General features: G+C 49.6%; 1 protein-coding gene and 1 long non-coding RNA gene across 11 annotated transcripts in view; both read left to right on the forward strand.

Annotated features, from left to right (window-relative positions):
• The first annotated feature begins 1515 nt into the window (after positions 1-1515).
• On the forward strand, positions 1516-8643 carry LOC112540794 (uncharacterized). Of its 3 annotated transcripts, none has more exons than XR_015794422.1 (3): positions 1516-1557; positions 5539-5706; positions 6496-8643. It is a non-coding gene; the product is annotated as an uncharacterized LOC112540794 (long non-coding RNA). The 3 variants fall into 3 exon arrangements; XR_015794421.1 differs by lacking the exon at positions 1516-1557 and adding an exon at positions 1791-2248; XR_003084847.2 differs by lacking the exon at positions 1516-1557 and adding an exon at positions 3788-4861.
• Positions 8644-10071: 1428 nt separating this feature from the next.
• The window catches only part of MECOM (MDS1 and EVI1 complex locus), a 514610-nt gene continuing 505818 nt past the window's right edge, over positions 10072-18863 (forward strand). For 3 of the 8 annotated variants that reach the window (XM_088132154.1, XM_088132159.1, XM_088132155.1), the window contains exon 1: positions 10073-10391. In XM_088132154.1, coding sequence (XP_087988280.1) covers positions 10355-10391 — 37 coding nt within the window. In that variant the 5' untranslated portion in view covers positions 10073-10354. Of the gene's footprint in view, positions 10392-18863 lie in introns of all 8 variants that reach the window. The other 5 variants (XM_088132156.1, XM_088132160.1, XM_088132157.1 and 2 more) reach the window with 3 other exon arrangements.

Raw genomic sequence — 18863 nt, forward strand, 5'->3', positions numbered from 1 at the left:
TGGGGAAAGCCATGGAAAGCCATGGAAAGCCATGAGCGACTGGGAAAGGGTGCTGGTCCCTGAGCTGTGGGAAAGGGTGCTGGTCGCATCACCTTTACTGACCTGATTTGGGGGGGCTATTTGGTCACAGCAATAAGACTGACATGGTGCTGTCCTTACTGAGGGGCCAGTCAAGGAAAGCGATTGGTAGAGGTCGCCAGCCTTGTTGCTCCTCCCCCCAAGTGTCACCTGCCAGCAGGAAAACCACCACCTTTGCCTACTGTGCATTGGGGGGGGGGGCTTGGGCAAGGGGAGGATGGTTTTTTGCCACCTGTCAGGCTGCTGACAGGCATGGAGGTGGGTGGGGAAGAAGCCACCGATCATAAATGTGCTCAGTGCTCCACCAGTGCTGCAAGATCACAACAGTGCTGGCCCTGAGTCCAGCTCCGTCTGGTGGCTGGCAGTACCCAGAAGGGCTCCACAGTCGTTCTTCCCCCCAAGTTGTACAAACTCTAGAAAGTACAGCCATGCCGAAGCCCTGGAAATAGCAGAAAACCGGTGATGTGCCCCAAGGTGACAGAGCCAGCCACCCACAGCTGCCAGAACCAGGCCCTATTTCCAGGTTTAAATAGACCTCTGCAGAGTGGTAGTCTTGTCTGGTAAATACAGGTCTAATGCAGTTTCAAAAGAGAGCTAAGCCTGTGTTTATATGGAGCCCCCAGAAGACTGGACAAGTGCTGTGGAAAGGCATTGTCAGGCATTACACTGGCAGATACTTCTTGGAAGTCAGGTGTCTGGTCTCTCCCGCAGCTCAGGTCAAGATGGGCATCGAGGGCAGGGACCAGGGAGCAGGCAGGCTGGCAGTGCCAGCGGGAGTTGGGCAGATCCCACAATGGAGTAGCCACCACGCTGGAGATGAGGCATGGTAGACTGTCCCCGCAGCCCAAACTGTAAAACTGGGGCAGCTAGGGATGATTTTAAATAGCCTCGGCTGCAGATGAGGATGAGATGCAGGCTCGTGGCACAAAAGATGGTTCCCAGAGCACGCTCGTGCTGCAAAAAGGGGGATGAAAGGATGCACCCCAAAGAAGTTGGACATTATGTCACTTCAGCAGGTGCAGGTTAGAAGACGCTAGAAATCATTCTCCTGGAAACAGCCCTTTAGGGGCAATTTGCTAAAAGCCCTAAGGCAGTGTTTCTCAAACGTGGCAACTTTAAGATGTGTGGACTTCAACTCCCAGAATTCCCCAGCCAGCCATGCTGGCTGGGGAATTCTGGGAGTTGAAGTCCACACATCTTAAAGTTGCCACGTTTGAGAAACACTGCTTAAAGATAAGCTGGGCTAAAAGGAAAACTAAAAGATATGTGATCCTGAAAATTAATTCAAGAGAAACTCTAGACTTCCCCCCAGAGCCACTGGACTAAGGAAGCATCATCTGACAGCAAGCTGCATTGCGTGTGATGGGCGTTGTAATCCAACTCATCAGCTGGCTGTCAGCTGATGGGAAGAAAAAGATCCTTTTTTTCGCGAACGGCTCGCCTTTCTTCGCGTGCTGCTTTTCCTACCTGCTCGGCGAGGTTAGGAGCCTCCCTGCCAAAGAGAGAGGGGGGATTGAAGCGCTCATTCCGCGCGAACTGGGGGGGGGGGCGGGCTGACTGGCTCGAGAGAGCTGCTTTTCTGAGAAGGGGGCTCCTCCTTGAAGCAGGGCCGGAGGAAGGCGACTGCAGGGTTTTAGCAACCCGGACCCCCCCTCCCCGCCACGGGAGTGCGTTCCTCTTGCACCCAATCGACCCCTCCGCTCCAGCCCGTCTGGGCGAGAGTTAAACCTCCCTTCAGGGCCAGCGGAGGCCGCGGGAGCACCCGGGGGTGGGGTGGGGGGCTGGCAGCGCAGTCCCGGGTCCTTGCGTTCGGGAATAAGTGCTGCCCCCTCCCCCAGCGGGCTTTCCTGCGCAAGCGTGCTTAGGTTGCGCTCCGTAGCTTGGATGGGAGCCGGAGAAAAGCCGGGGGCTTCAGGTCGACCCTCCCCACGTTCATCTTGTAGCTCAGCTGCGGGATCGGCTGATGTTACCTTTCCACGTCCCTCGGTTTTTGAGGTCTGAACCTGAAAGCGCCCGCGGCAACCGTTTTACGAGGCCAGTTTGGGAGCGGGAGGGAGGAAGAGCAGGATTTCCTATAGACTCGCTTCACCCTTCAGAAGCTGCTCCATTTAATGTAGTCGAGTACTGTATGTTTTATTAAGATATACTCTTGGTAGGAACACGACGCTTGGTGAGTAAGTGCGGCTCGGAGGAAAGTACCTTTCTCCCTGCCAACCTGACGCTCTCCGGACGGGTTGGACTGTAGCTCCCATGGTTGCCAAGGTGATGGGAGTGGGTAGTCCAGCCCTTCAGAAGGGCGCCTCGTTGGGGAAGGCTACATTCTTCAGGCTTCGGGGGTTCAGTCAAACTTATGGGCGCGCGCGTGTCCCCTCCCCTCTTCTCGCTTTCTCCCACCCTTCCTCGTGCATTTGTAAAGTAGCCCCCATCGAGAAATGATAAATATCCCTGTTGATCACTTGATTGATTACCTCTCGGAAAGGTCACGAAAGCTCGCAGTAATTTCCTGTTGCCCGAGGCTTCCTTTCCCACTTTGACTCTGAGCGCGACAGTTCCAAGTGTACGGGCGGGGGGCGGGGGGGGGGGTTCGCTTTGATTTTAACCCCTAAGTAGCCCCCGGAGGAGGAAGAGGAGGGGAGTCGGAGGAGAGGAAAGGTAGAGGAGGGCTGGGTAGAAAGAACCATAACGCGGGGCAAATAAATCCGAAGGAACTCAAAATCAGCAGCGGCCCAGGACAGAGAGACACCCCACCAAGATTAAGCAATGGAGGCGGATCTTGTAAACAGAAAAAAGCTGGCCTCTTGGGAGCAAACCAAAAAGGGATTTTTTTTTTTTTTACCTTTGCTTGTTTAAAAATAAAATCTCACCTCCAATTCCTGGGAAGGAGAGGGGGGCTAAGTGTTGTCTGAATGGCACGTCTCTCTCTCTCTCTCTCCGGTTCTTTTCTCCTGTGGTCTAAACATTCAACTGTAAGCAACCAGACGCGCTATTAATTTACCCAGTCCTACCCAGGGTCCTGAACCCAATTAATTTCTAATAATTATAGCCCAAGGGGCCTTGGGGGAGTGTTCCATCCCACCCCAGCTGCCTCTTCCCGCTTTTCCGAGCTGCACCACTTCACACCCCCGAGGTCAGTGGGTCATAATAAAAGGGTGTCTTTGGAAAGCGATCTGGAGAGTTCTCACCAGAAAGGGTTGATTTAGACTAATTAGCCCCACCGTTGAGTTCCGAGAATCCTGATCATCATCATCACCATCATCATCAATAATAATAATAATAATAATTAAAAAAAAAAATAATTTTCACTCGGACTGAACAAGAATTCATATCAGCTTTGGTCAGCCAGTGAGAGTTTTAATTTCTTGACAGCGAAACCTGACATCAAGCGCTGCCTTTTGGTAAACAATAATTGCCCGACAATGATTGAATTAATCTTCCTGCGTCGGTAGCCAAGACCATCCATATAAGGGCCGAAGTTGACTAACACCCACCAGAGTTCACTGCACAAAGACAATGGCGCAACAAATACCGCGATCAAGGAGGCGAAAGCGGGACCGGAGTGGGGGAGTGGGCGAGTGAGGGGGGGGGGGAGAAGAAGCATCTATCTGTAACTTCCTTTCCAAACGAGCCGCGGCTCTTGTTCAAATGCTCGACGGTGGGAAAAGGGGTAGGGGTGGGGGTGGGAATCGAAAGATGGGACTTTCTGGGTTATCTTCTTTGCCCCGGGTCCCCAAATATATTGTCGAGAGCCGTGCCTATGCAGTTGCAAGACAGGCTCGTAGGACGCCCTTCTTCCCATGTCCTCTTCCTAGCTCTGAGCAGCTTTGGGCTGTGGCGCTATAAAGGCTGTCTTCATTTCGTTTATACTGGCATAGCGGGGAGGGATGGCGTGAAAAGAGGTCGGAAAGAGGATGGAACCCGCAGAGGGAAAAGGAGGCCTTTTTCTTTTCACAAAGCGCCGGCAGGGGAAAGAGCGCCGCGGGTCTCCCTAGTCGTGGAGGACGCCGCGGGAACGTCAGAACCGGGCTTCTAAACAAGCAGCTCGGCCGGTGCAGCAGGAAGCTTTGCGAGGAAAGCTGGGTTTGTGGGCCAGGACCGACCGACGCCGGCACTGCGTGGGCGGTGGGGAGAGAAGGAGGCTTGGCACCCGAAGTTGACGGGGCCTTGGCGTGGTAACGCCGGCGCGAACCTCAACAGCTGGCGCCCCCACCTGGAAAGTCCCTTCCCCTCCCTTCCCAGATCGTAGCCCGTGTCTCTCCCAACGACAAAAATTGCGGCAGGCCAGCTTTTTCCTCTCGGCAACGGGGGAGGTTGGGGCTTCGTTAGGTCTCCAGGACTGGCTGGAGAAATCCGGAGGAGCACCAGGTGGCACCCCAGAGTTAGGGTTTGATGCTGTCACTGGCTTCTGGGCAGCACCTGGCCGACCTCGCTAAGCAAGGTCGGAGGAGGACCTATTTATCTGTGGATGGGAGACCACGAGAAAATCCCAGGGTGCTGGAGAACTAGAAGAAGAATGACACATCACTTCTTGTTGCTAAGAAAACTACATTGATTTCTTCATCCGGAGTTGAACTTAACTGGAGGAATATTCTATCTTACCTGTGTTTGGTGGTGGTGGTTGTTGTTATTATTATTATTATTATTTCCACATTCTGCAAGGCCTACCATGAAGAACTCACTGAATCCTGAAAGCTTCCAGTATGTCACTGGTTGGCTAGAGGAACAAAACAGGCTAAGCCACTAAGTAGTTTGTTTGGGCTTGGCATGTTGTATGAAAGCAGCCATGGTGAGTCTGTAAACCAAAGTTGATGATTTAACATTTGGATGAGTACAGCTAATATGGTTTGCTCCATAAGCTATTCTTAAGGAAATCATGACTAGCTGTCAGCCTCAGCTTTCCCATCTGTAAAATGGGAAGCATTTAATCTAAGCTTTAGTGATCTAAGCAGGAGGGTTGGGAAGCTTAATGGATACAGGCTGGTGGTCCAAATGAAGCACTGCTGAGGCTAACTATTCTGTCCACACATTTGGAGAAAGACAGTGAGTGTAGAGGATTTCAGCGGGAGATCGTTGATATCAGTGATCAACCAAACCACAACCTATACACATGTGAAATCAGTGATATAGAAAGTTTGGGGATGGATTCTGCTTTTTTTAAAAAAAAAAAAGTCCACCCAGAATATTAACAGAGAAATGGTTCGGTACTATCTGTGTCCCCCCACTCCCATCTCAGGGCAGCAGGTGTGGTAAACTGGATTTACACACCTGGCTAGGTCCTAATGAGCCTTTCTTAGTTTCATCTTTTTTCCTGATAAAGAAACTCAGCTGTGGTTTGATTAACAAATCATGGTTAAAGCAGACTATGGCTTAGTTTTTGGCACCTTAAGTCCTGTTGCTTTAAGCAGAATTCCTTTCTGAGTAAGCCTGGTAACGATCCCTGCTATCTTCTTTGCTTCGGAGTAGGGGACTTTCTAAGGAAGTGTAGAAGATGGAGCTGCATAATCGTCTGAACGGGAAGATGGTAAACCTGGCCAGCCCTCGCCCAGGACACAGAGTAGCCTTACAAAGAGGCAACATTTGTGGCTAGACCTGCCTTCAGGAAAAGCATTTAGAAGAAGACAGCAAAGGCGAGTGAGTGAGAGTTCCTTGAAGTTGTATTAACCATTTGTATACATTTATACAAGTTGTTAGTTCAAGGGGATGCTAAAGACGCAAGGAAGCCTTAGAAGAATTAACATTCGTAAAGCCCGTTGAACGCCACAGATACAAATTGGGCTGGGACCTAGCTCACCTCCAATGCACATTTACTCAGATGTAGGGCTCCGTCGCTTTCAGTCGGTCTTCCTCCATTGCAAAATACCTCGGGTCCGATAATATTTGCACAGCTCTGCAATTCTATAGTTTTGCTTGGGCAGAAGCCTTCCCAAAGTTGGGGTTTCAGTTTTTATTTCACCACCGAAACGGAACCCTGTAAAGCCTTTAGGCTGAGACTGTTCATGAAGAGGTCGGGGAGAGATGGTTTAATTATTACATTTATCTTCCGCTTTTCCTCCAAGCCAAAAGCAGCCTGGGGGCTTTCTTCACTTTCCTTTTTCCCCTGTGAGATAGACAAGTCATTGAACTATATAGCGATTGAGTCCTATAAGGATTTGAAGGTGGGTCTCCTGGTTCCCACCCTGGTCCTCTAATCACTACACACTGTTGAGATGCGTTCACACAGAGCATCAAGCTATGGTCTCTTTACTTATGTCTTGTTGCATGAGCCCCAATGGGATTCACACAACAGCCTGACCCGTAAGTTCTGGTTTACAAACCTCAGCGCCTAGGTTTGCACAGCTCCTAAACCCAGCCAAGCAACCACATGATGGCTCAGCGCCAGGTGTGAACTCCCGTTAGATCTCACTTAGCATTTTTTCCCAGGTTGGACATCGCGAGCTCTCCACGGGCCTCCTTGTTCACCAGGTGAGCTCGTCCACAACTCTCCCCAGGCCCACGATCACCAAAAGAGGCAAGCCAGAGGGGCGACGAGCCGAGGCATCTGACCCTGCCAGCCAGAAAATGGAGAGAACAACAGGTGCGACGGAGCAAAGAAACAAGACTATTTGCCTTAGCACCCTTCCTTCCTGCTATGCCTTTAAGAGATGCGCATCCCCCCAGCCTTCCTTCTATCTGGAGGTGAAGAGAAAGAGCCACTCTTCACCTGTTGGATTTTTCCACCTTCCCCAGGGCTCTTAAGGGCCCGGGAGCCTCGCTCGGGGTTGTAAAAGAAGGCCTCTTCAATGGGGGATGAGAACGCAGGCAACAGCAAAAGTGCATTTGGATATCCAGGAAGAAATGTTATCTCCGCGCTCTCCCCCCCGCCCTGGGGTTCACGGATCCCCTTCTCAACCTCCCCCCCCTCGCTTTTAGCCGCCTGGAGGGCCACTTCAGCTGCAGTTCTTTTCTGGTTAAACCCCCCCCCCTTCTGCCCAGACTTCTCTGGGCTGGATTTTATTTCTTGTTTAATACCTGGCCTGTTCTGAGACTTGGGACGGGTAATATCATGGGGTGAGCATTCACACATCCGATTCCCTCCCAGGAATGGCCTTTCTTCTTAAATGCTCTTGGGGTTGAGGTTCTCCAAGCCTCTCCGACACCAAGAGGAGCTACTCCTGGGAGCCACTTTCTTTGCAAAGGGGCTTTCTGGCTCTCCTGTCCTGATCCGATCCGTAAGACAGTGGATTCCCCAGGCACTAATGTAGGATCAAGGGCTGGCCTTGAGAAACGCATGAAGAACTGCTCTTCTGTTGCTTTGTGTTCACAGATATACTGCTTCTGTACATGTGGGTTTCATTCAGCTCACATAGCTAACAGCCCTTAATTGACCCATGGCACACTAAACTTGCTTCACTTCACGTAAACATGATCTTTTTTCTCTTGCCAGATTTTTTCCGAACACATAGTGGGAATCAGTACATGCATCCCTAGAAGGGGAAACATCTGAGAAACTCTCTAGTCTCCCTGCAAACCTGGCATGTGCTCAGTTTGAGAAAGGAAGAAAGAAAGATTTTATTTTGTGTTTAATACCATTCACATGTTCATTTTTTGAGATCGGGAGCAGATTCCCGCCTGTTGTATAGTCAATGTCGCATCAGGATTGAAAAAGTCTGCCCTGTATTTCAGTAAAATTCGACTTCTGCTCTTATGTGCGTCTTTTTTAAAAAAACAGGGTGTTATTAAGAGAAAGTGCCTCCCCACTTCTGGTCTCTGTTTTTATTGCCTGATTCGGAGCATGTTTTGCTCGGAAACAAATTCCACTAATCCCAATGGGGCCACGTCTGGAATAGCTGCGGCTACTCTACAGCCCCAAATCATTTGCTCCCGGATTTTGGGGATGCATTGCGATAGAATTTCCACAGGTATCTCGAAATACAGTGGGAATTACTGCGGGTTATGCACGCCTAAATCTGAACTGGATTGTGACCACCACAAGTGTGCATAGGATCGGGCGCATCCGCTTCTGAGATCCAGGCAACGGCCACGAATAGGTGCTGAAGGAGAGAAAGAGGGAGAAAATTTGAAACGCCAAAGCAGGCGGCTTCTTTGCACAAAGTAACTCAACCTCGGGTCTGAAAGTCCATAATTTTATTTTACTCTATCTAGCAGAATTTTGTAACAGATATTAATGGGCGCATAAATAGTGCCAAGGACGTATTGAACAAAGCTACTAAGTACAAAGAGGTTGTTCCGGAAGAAAATTATAAATAAATAGAAAGAAAGAAACCCATTATTGTAGTTCGAGTTGATTCATACCTCCAACAGGGGCCCAATTCTGAAAAGCGAGATCTTGTCTTCGAGTAAATACTCAACTATCGCCTGTCATTCGAGCGCATGAAATAATTCGGATTACTTAAGGTCCTCATCATTTCGTTACATCAAAAGGAAGAGGAGAGTAGCATGACGACCCAAAGGGGAAGGGATCTTTCGAAGGCTTGCCTAATTCTCTCAAATCCTAAATATATGATGTCGAAGCAAGTCCCGTTGACTTGAATGAATGGTTATTTCTTGGAGTTGCAAATTGATTGGGTGGTGGTGTTATTACATTCCAGCCCGATCTTATTTAGGCTGTTTGGAAGCCTTTCGCTAGGAATTCAGAGGGAGTTACTCCCGAGTAAGGGCATGTCTGATTACAGATCCTAAATACATTTACTAGGGAGTAAGTCTTACTGAAGTCAAGAAGGTTTACTTCTTAACCAGGCTTGACACTGAAGCGTTGGTTTGAAGGTCTCTACCAGATTGCTAGTAACAGCAATTCTTTAGTGATGGGTCCCAGGATTAAATACACAAACAAATCTTTAAATACATAAATAAATCTGTAGCACCCTAAGCAGGGTTGTCCAGGCTGCTGCTCGAGGCAAACTTACTCAGGAGTAAATCCTACTCTCCCGACTTCTTGAATAAACGTGCAGAGGGTTGCAAGAAGATGGGGGTCACCCCCTACTTCCTTGGGCAACAGAGGCCGCCTTCCCCTGGAACCATAGTAGAAAGCCACGCGGTTTACTGTCGAGTAAACGAGTTTAGGATCGGGGCGTCCAGGTGGGAGCAAGGGCAACAGAGGCTCCTCTCGAGTAAAAGAGAGGCCGATGGATCCTGCCCCCAAACAGACCGCAGAGTTGCAGAAATCTGCGGATCCGAACCGGTTCTGCCTCCTCAATTTAGCGGAGTGGGGTGGGAGAGAGAAGAATCGCCTGGCTTTCTCCGGAGTCAGTCTGGGACTGGTTTCCTTTCTTTATCCGCAACTGCTTAAGCTAAAGCGAGCGGGCCAACATCTGAGGAACGGTGAAAGCACGTTGCTCACCATGGGGAGGCCCCGAGGGACGAGCAGGGACACGGCATAAGATTTATGTCCTCCCCGCCCGCCCGCCCCAGCTCGAGGTGGAAAAGGAGGCGACTTTGCTGTCCTCGAAAGCTGGGCGCCCTCCTTCCGGGCGATCCCCTTCTTCACCCCCCCCCGCCCTTCTCCGTCTGCGGGGCGGGGGAGTCTCCGCAGCCGCTGCCCCAGGAGGAGACGCGGGGTGCCGTCCATTTGTAGCGCGGGGCTGCCATCTCCGCGGGCAGGGCTGCGGGCTCAGCTAAAGGCGGGCAGGGAAGCGAGAGCGGAGTGGCTCCCAGAAAGCCAGCGAGACTTGCTTCCGAGTAAACGTGCCAGGAGAGGAGCGCGGCGGAATTCCCTGCTATGGGGAAGGGCGGGGCGTGGAAGGATACGGGTGTGTGTGTGTGTGTGGAAGCGCCAAGCATCCGTCAATAATAAGACCTTTAATGCGGGGCATCTAATCCCGGGGTAAATCCGTGCATCCCAGCCAGTCCTGGCCCGTTTCATTCCTCTCCCTTTTTGAAGGGTCGCCCCGGAGGCGAGGCGCGGCTCTCCCGCGCTCTGCGGAACAGATCCCCACATCCCAAAGTGAAAGATCGCTCCAAACTTTTTTCTTTTTGGCAGCGGCGACCGGGAGATGTTGAGGGGGGGGGGGAGCGGAGAGGGAGAAGGGGGGGAGAGAAGCCGCCCGTGCGCATGTGCGAAGGTGTCCAAACTGACAATGCTGGAGAGATAGCGAGCTCTGGGTTGAGAGAAAGAGAGTCTGGGTGAGAAACAGAGGGGAGAGAGAGAGAAAGACAAGGGGGGAGGAAACACAAATAAAAGGAGGGAAAAGAGAGGGGAAAAAAAGCCCGTCCACTGGTTCCCCCCTCCCAGATCTCTCTCCCCCCAACTCCATCAAAGCAGCGTCCGCAGGACTTGGCACCAATGCGATCCAAAGGCAGAGCCAGAAAGCTGGCCACAAGTAGGTGTCGCGTTCTTTCGCTTGCTGCTGTCCCTTCTCTGCCACGAGGCTTTCAGGCGGCCGAAGCGTCCGGGTCTGGCGGGGGGGAGGCGTCGGGAGGGGGAGCCCCCCAGCCCCGCGCCCCGTCCTGCCTCGCCTCGAGGCGGTCCCTGCCGAGCCGGGCCGGGCCGGGCCGGGCTGCGGCTGCCCGTCCGCTCGCGGCCGCGAAGTCGAGAGGGCGCTTGCGGGGCAGAGCCGCGGAGCAGCGCGCCGGATTTCTTCCAGCGACGGTTCGCAGCGGAGGGGAAGTTCCCGGCTCGGCTGGGCTTTGGCTGTGCCCGGCGCTGTTTGTTTGTTTGTCTGCCGGGGTGACGGCGGCGGCGGCGGCGGCGAGGAGGGGGTGGGGAGAGGCTCGCTGTGAACTTCAGCCGAGGCGGCGAAAGAGTTGAGCAAAAGTTCAGTGCCGGAGAGCGCCGCTAGTTGCTCGCCCGGGCTGGAGGGAGGAGCGGGGAGGGGAGGCTGCAGAGGCGCGGCGCGCCCACAGTGGGCGCTGTCGGCCCTTTAAAAACAACGTGCGGGCGGGGGGAGCACGCGAGAGGTTGCCAGGGGAGAGAGCCGCGGCGGAGACGACCTGCAGGAGGGAGCGGACCCCCTTGATTTGCTAGGGCAGGTTGTGCAGGGAAAAGATGACCGGCGGAGGGGCGGGGGAGCAGGAGGACGAGGAGGAAAGTCGCTTTGCATGCACTTAACCCCGGCGGCGGGAAATCCCAGAGGAACGGAAGGACACCTCCGTCGCCGTTTTCTCCTTAGGGTTGGTCAGTTTAAGGCGGGCGCGCCTTGGAAAGCGAGAGCGAGCCGGTTTGGGGCTCCGCGCATTTGAGTGGCCCTCTTTGTTCGAAGCGCTGAGACGCAACAAGCTGATCTCTCCCTCCTTCCCCTCCAAGAAGCCTAAAAAATGTGGGCGCCCGCTGCCCCCGCTCCCCATGCCTTCCGACCCATGCACGCTTGCCTGGCGTTTACGGTGGCGCGTGCGGAACAAACCTCGGCGCGCCCGGAGCCTGTCGTTGGCTTCCCGTGCCGTGTTTGCGACGGTGCAACGGGCTCCCTCCTCCCCCAGTTCTGCAAACTTCTCCCTAATCTGTTTCTCTCAGAAAGCGGCAGCCGCCGTGGAAATGCTTGAAGGGGGGCGGGAAACAGCAGCCATTCCGAATCCCTTAGAAGTCGTTCTCGTCCCCCCATTGTACACTTAAAAAAATCCGCCAACACGTTCACCCTATTGAGCCTGGAGAGAAACTTGCAAAGTTTCCTTCGCTTGTTGCTTTCGGCGTCTTCACCTCGATAGTTACCCCTCGATCGTGGCCAAATGGCTGTCATTTGGCCTGGCTGCGAACTCAACGAGCTTCTCCTCTAGAACCAGCGCCTTGTTTTGCTTGTTTGACATCATTAAAATAAAAGCACGCAGGGCTCCAGACGGCCGGCAGCTGGCCCTGGTCAACTTCCACCTCAGCTCCTTCAGGCGAACGCGGTCTGTTGGAAGAGCAGGGGCGCTGGGATGCGTGCCTCGAATCGGGGCATGGCTGCTTGAGGCTCCGCCGAGACGGACTCGCACGTTGGTCGTGTCAGTTTCACGCGAACTGCTGGCGGGTCCTGACGGGCCCCCGCTCGTCAGAGTTCTGCCTGTCACAGCGCTCAGATCCTAGTGTGTGTGCGTGTGTGTGTGCGCGCGCGTGGATTTTCCAGAGCTACACCAATTCTTCGAACGGGATTTCCTTGACTCGCCGTGAAACCTTGCATGCAAAACGTGCTTTCGAGCTACGCTCCTGTACTTCATCCGGAGCTTCAGGTCCCGCTGACTGTGGCGGGATTGACTTTCTAGCAAGCCCTACATTTATTTCAGATTTCTCTCTATTCTCGGAGGAATGGCTTTTTAAAATTCTTAAGGTGTATGAAGGCAACAAAAGGAGCAGGTTTTCAAGCCCCCTTTTTCCAAAAGACAGGCTTGTTATCCCGTCGATCACCCAACTAAATCCTTAAATTTATTTGGATCCCTTCAGCGATCCTGACTTTTTCAATTGCTGGAATTAAAAAAGGGGGGGGGGCTGCGGAGAAAATGTGGCTTGCGTGACATGTTTTTTAAATGCACGATTACTGTATTTGCTTGTTTGGGCGAAAAATGGGGGGGGGGAGAGGAAGGAGGGAGAGAAGAGGAAAGCATACGATCTCATTGGATTACTAATTTTCTGTGAAACAGACCACCCTCCTCTTCCTCCTCGCCTGCGTTTGATTAGCTGTTTTTTTTTCTTTGCTTCCCCCTAAAGCAGATGTATCCAGTCGATACAATTTGAAAACAGGTCCGTTATTCATTAAGAAAACGAAAGGAAAAGAAAAAGCGAGTGACAGATGCGTCGCTTGCAGGCTTTCGGGTTTCTGATCGAAAGTCGAGAGGTGAAGTTCGGTAGCAAAACCGCTGTGCTTTTCTGTGCGCCGTCCAGCCGCCTCCTGCCCGCTGCCGTGCTGGGCATAGATAACGTTTGTCCAGCTCCCTGGCCCATCTTAAGCGGTGCAAGCAGTGAAAGAGACGCTTTAGGGAGTCGCACGATCTCTCTCTCGTGCGAAAACGTGGGAACGAAAGCCCCGAAGTGCTATCTTTATATATCGCACACATTTGCAAGCGCCTTTTACTTTCCCCATCGATCGCCAGGTCTCACTCGCTCCGTGACGGTGCTAGTATTAAATCGCTGATGGTTAACCAAGAAAATAAAAATGACAGCATTTCAATGTTCACTTTTTAAATTTGGTGTTTCACTTTTTAAATTTGGTGTTTCTCCCTCGCCCGTGAAATTTGCTAATCGGCTTGTTATCTATATAGTAATTTGAGTAATAAATACAATGGGATGAAACTTGGTTTATTTCACCCCCAAAGGTGACTTTTAGGCTGACACTTTATTTGGACCACTTCTGCCCATTTAGTGTCCTACGTGGGTCGGTTCTGCCCCGTGGCTAAAGAAAGAGAACCGGGGTGCAGTGGACCGGTTTTTGGGGGGAAAGAAGGGGAGTCTAAGCGGAGCCGTGTGATTTGAACGGCAGCCACGCTGATCGCAGGAGGCACGCGCTCGCCCCTGGTTTTGTTTTGCTTTGCAAAACAAGTAAACGCAAAGAAGCAAAACTTTGGGTTCGCTCAGAGGGCAACAGGCAGTCCCAGGCGCGTTACGGGAAGACAGATCCTGAAGCCCCTGAAGTCCAAGGGTTTGCCTGTGAGATTTGTAGTTATTGTGCAAGGAAATATCAGCGCCTTTTAAGGATACATGCCCGGGAAGAAAGAGCCTTCTTCGGGTGCAGGAGGGTTTACTCTCAAGCAAGTAGACTGACTTCATTTCTGCAAGGTGCAGAAGGTGCATTCTCGCACACCCTTCCTAATGAACAAATCCTGTCCACTAAGTGGGAGAGGGGCGAAAGGTCCTGGGGATTTAGGTGAGAGAGTTAATTAAGCGCGTGCAAGTCTCTCCCATGGAAATCAATAGGACTGGATGGGGGTTTCTTGTCGGCTAGTTCCTCCTGGTTGGATATCCTGGGCCTTAGGCTTTTCTCAAGGAAGGTGACACTTCTCAGGGTTCTAGCCAGGATAGAGAGAACAGCGCTGATAAACATCCAAGTATAAGGAGTGGCGAATTATTTTTACACTTTATCAGTATTACTCCCTGCCCGCCCCCACTCCAGCTCTGAAAACCCATAAAGACCTCTGAAAACAGGAGCTTGGCCTAAGCCGAGATGGATCCAGCCTCTCCAAATATTTGACAAAGTAAACTAACACTTCCCCAAGTTTCAACAGGCTTGTCCTACGCCTTAGCGGGGCGAGTTGTCTCCCCCTCCCCTTTGAGGTTGAGAGAGAGAAAGAAATCCGTTTCATTGGAAATCAGAGGAGAGCAGAGCCAGGCGCTGGTTCACCCGCTTGTTAGTGGATTGGGTTTTTTTGCTCCCTAACCCTAACCCCTAGTCCTGCCCCAAATTGGGCCTTTTATTTGCTCGTCTGAATCCCAGATTGAGACCAAATGTACAAGGAGGGCAAACAGCATTTCGTTTATTGTGTCCAGTGCTCAAAGAGATGCCTGTCAGAGAAGGGGCTCGGCAGCAAACAGTATTAAAACGAAGCTTAAGAAAACATCTATTTGGAAACAGGGTTTGGAAGGAAGGTGGGCAAAGCCCGTGGGTGAAAGTTTTGTGTGTGTGTGTTATGGGTGGGGGGTGGGTGGGGGGAGAACATGCTTTGCACAGCAAGAGAGACCTTGGGCCCTGGTTTAGCAGCGTGAAGGAAATGCTCTCTCTTTCGCTGGCATACTAAGTAGCGATTTCCGGATTTGACACTCACTTCTTCGCTTTCACAGTGTAAATTCCCTTTACAGTGTAAATTCGCTTTACAGTGTAAATTCCCGGGGAACCCAGATTTTAAATGCAGCGGGACCCTGAATCTGGTGCCTTCCAGAAGTGTTGGACATGGACTCTCCTAAACCCCTAGTCATGCTGGCTGGGGATTATGGGAGTTGACAGCCAACATTTCTGGAGGTCCCCAGAACAGCAAATACTGACTGACTCCGAATGCCTTAATTCCTGTTTTGAAGACTGTCTATCTCCTTTCGCCTGGGCTTGAGGGAGGATGCGGTGGCTGACGAGGTCCTTCGGACTGGCGTTGCCTCTTCTCCCTTGCTGCCCGGAATACCTGCAGCTCCTTCCAGGGATGATCTTGGCCTCTTTTTCTGCTCTCAGACCCATCCTCCCCAGGCGAGCCTTTTCAGTTTACTCCATAGACAGCTTCTTTAGCCCCAGATGATGCTTAATAGGGCCCTTCCCACCACCAGCTTGCTTGGCATCTCCATTTCTTTCCCCAGTCCCTGTAAGATGCTTGGGGGAGAGTCTTGTATTTCAGTTTTTTTTTCTTAATATTTGTCTGCCAGTGAAACATCACCTTTCCTAATGACTATTATCTTGAACGATTTCTAATATTTAAGGGAAGAACAGAAGAGAGAGAGGAGGAATATCACATAAATTCCAGGGGGGAATCATAGTGCAATGGGGAGCATATTTCAGATCATTTGATATTGTCTTCTTTATGTTAGACACCCCCTTTTTTAAAATTTTCAATGACAAGAGATTAAAAGATAGCAAGGTGTCCACAGGGTATGGTCAAAAAAGTCAAAATGGCAGCCATACTGATGCAATCGAACTCTACCCATTTTTAATGGGTCTCAAAGCTTTGGTAGCGCTATTATGGCTCCTATCTTGACATTTTTAACCATACCCTGCAGACACCCCTCAAGGATAGTAAATGGAGATGGCCCATTCCCCTCTTAATTGTGGATGGCATGTAAATTAGTTACATATACAGAATCACATCCTAGCATTCCATTTTAATTAACCCAGAACAAATAACTCCATCCAGTTTTATTTATATAGTAGCCATAGTAATCACATCAACTTGCAGTGAAAAATGTAACATCTGCCTTTGTTGTGGATAGGATAGAATAGTTGGAGCCTGTTGTGGAATAATTAATTTCTAATATTCTAGATCAGTGTTCCTCAACCTTGGCTTTAAGATGCGTGTGCTTCAACTCTCAGAATTGGCTTTAAGATGCGCTGACCTTGGCTTTAAGATGCGTGGACTTCAACTCTCAGAATTCCCCAGCCAGCCATGCTGGCTGGGGAATTCTGGGAGTTGAAGTCCACGCATCTTAAAGTTGCCACGGTTGAGAAACTCTGATCTAGGTATCTGACTGGCTTAGAATGGGAGCTTTACCTATGACCCGAACCAGCATTCTTTGGTTGCCAAGATCTGCCTGTCTTAATTTCTCAACATTCATGTCCCTCTTACACCCCCTTATATAAGGCATGCTCGGCTCTTTAAAAGGAGCACAGTCCTCCATCTGTTACCTCCAGAGTTTCTCAGTCTAGTGTGGGAATTCTGGAAATCACAGAAGGCAAAACGGTTGGAATGGAAAGAACAGGATAATATGGAATGCCAAATGGCCTAAAAATTGTGAAATGGAGAGATACTTAATGAAACATTTTGGGCTATTATAGGACTCAACGCCAGGTTGTGCTGGGAGAAACCCCAACTTTGGAGTTTGCAGTGCCTGTCCTTGGAGTACAGTGTTGGGGATCCTTTTAGAACATGGAGGCGAGGAGGGAAGCAGTAACCTTGGTTTAGGCTAGGTTTCAGCTATGTGATTCCAGTAGTAATTAGCATGTGGTTGATTTGGTTTGTGACTCATGATTATAACCCCATCTATGAATGTCTTAGTGAGGGCACATCAAAGGATGATCCCTGGCTAGATCAGCAGTGGTGCTGGTTCATGTATATACACAGTGCTTTCAGTAAAAGCTAGAAATTAGCACAGGGTAGAATTTTCCCTATCAGTGATATGCATACCAAGATACCCGTCCTGTCCTTTGTTTTTATTTTAACATATAACTTTTCCTCGTGCAGTTCAAAGTAATGCACGTGATTCTTGCAGTTGCAACAACTAGGTAGAAGGTGAAGATATGGCAAGTATCACTGAAGGAAAGATCTAAACCAGTGTTTCTCAAACTTGGCAACTTTAAGATGTGTGGACTTCAACTCCCAGAATTCCCCAGCCAGCATAGCTATGCTGGCTGGGGAATTCTGGGAGTTGAAGTCCACACATCTTAAAATTGTCAAGTTTGAGAAACAGTGTTCTAATGAAAAAGTAGGCCTTTATTGAAAGAGATGTTGGCAGCTTTTGAAACATGCTTTGGAGCAGAAGAAAAGGGGAACAGATCAGCCGTACCTGGTGTTCAGGAAATAATGATGGAAATGCTAAGGGGAAAGAGAGGGCTAGAATACTAGGACATGTAAGAAGGATCCATGAAAATACTTTATAACACTTGATAGAATGACAATTGCAGGCAGAAGGTAACATTGAGGAGCATGGTCACCATGGACAATTTAGCATGACATAGTTTGGATGTATCATATATTAATGTTAAATTACAGTATTACTTTTCCACCTTTCTGAAAAGACACGTTTTCTTCTTCAGTCTCAACATTTGAATAGGACGGATGATAGTTTTAGTAAAGGTCAAGAATCCCTCAAATTAAGCTTGCCTCTTAGTGAATTTATGGACATGTCCGTGTAGTTTTCTTTTCACTAACAACTTATTTTTTCTTTTTCACTTCCCAATCTAGCTTATAGCTCTGGAATTTCCTAGTGGTCTCCCATCCAAGTCCAACCAGATCTAACCCTGCATAACTCACTGAGACCAATTATATTATTACTGGATTTTAACTGTTTATATTTTATTTCTGACTTTCAGGATCTCATACAAAGTTGGGTTATGATTGAAAGAATAAATAAATGAAAAGAATAAATCAATAAATAATTGTGTTTTAGCAGGGAATATGGTATTTCTTCTGTGTTAGTGTGAAATTATATTAGATTGTTTGGCATAGGATGGAAAGTGGGGGACTTGGCTAGGGCCTCCTGTGATCTATGCTCAGTTTTATGAGGCCCTCTATCTTACACCATCTTTTAGGGAATCTCTTCCTATTCTACTTTGCTAGAGTATGCTATCTTGCAATCTTGCAAACTAAGACCATTTTGGGCTCTGGTGGTCCCACCTTCCTTTGACTTTTCCACCAGTACCATGGCCACGTTCAGAGTTCTGGGAGTAACACTGTACCATCAAGGAACTGTGATCTACCAGGATTTTGTCAACATTTATGTTTGGAATGTAGCTGATAGTTTGCCATTTGGGAGCCTGGAGTCGGTGGCTGCGTTTGCATTATGCCCTTACCCATCATTAACCAGATGTTGCGATTGTCTGAATTTTCTAAGTTTGCACAATCAACTTTCTCCAATCTGGTATCCTTCAGTTCCGCTGGGACTACAGTTCTAAGAGTCTCCTACCTTGCTGGCTGGGGAATTCTGGGAGTTGAAGTCCACACATCTGAAAGTTGCCAAGGTTGAGAAACAGTGAGCTAGACACTGAAATATGGTTATAGTTTTATTACACCAGGAAGGGATAAATGTTTTTAATATAACAAAAATGGCCATTTTTGAAGAGCAGCAAGGGTATTTGTCCTGCTTTCTGGACTGATGCTGTTTTAAGGTTAACACAGCCTGCCAAAGTGCCTTGCTTTCGACCAGCTCCATCTGTATCTTGGTAAATAAACCTATATAATCAAACATACTTCTCCAGCAGTTATTACTCTCAAGGACACTGATTCTTTAAACTCCACACCACCCTCCCACTTGATAGATGGTATAATGTACCATTCACACACACACGCAATTTATAACCAAGTTCCTCTGTGATATACAACAGGCTAGTCTGTCATCAGAGGCATATCTACATTACATGTATTTTACTGAGCAACAATACTGCACTGATACATGGATATTTGGAATAAATTATTCATGAAAATCAGATAATACTGAAAAATACAAGCAGTATCCGTCTGTGTATAAAATATAGTCACCT

Source organism: Python bivittatus, unplaced genomic scaffold, assembly GCF_059951505.1.
Source record: "Python bivittatus isolate LINGU-HERP-01145 unplaced genomic scaffold, Pbiv_v1 ctg000980_np1212, whole genome shotgun sequence".
Classification (NCBI taxonomy): Eukaryota; Metazoa; Chordata; class Lepidosauria; order Squamata; family Pythonidae; genus Python; species Python bivittatus.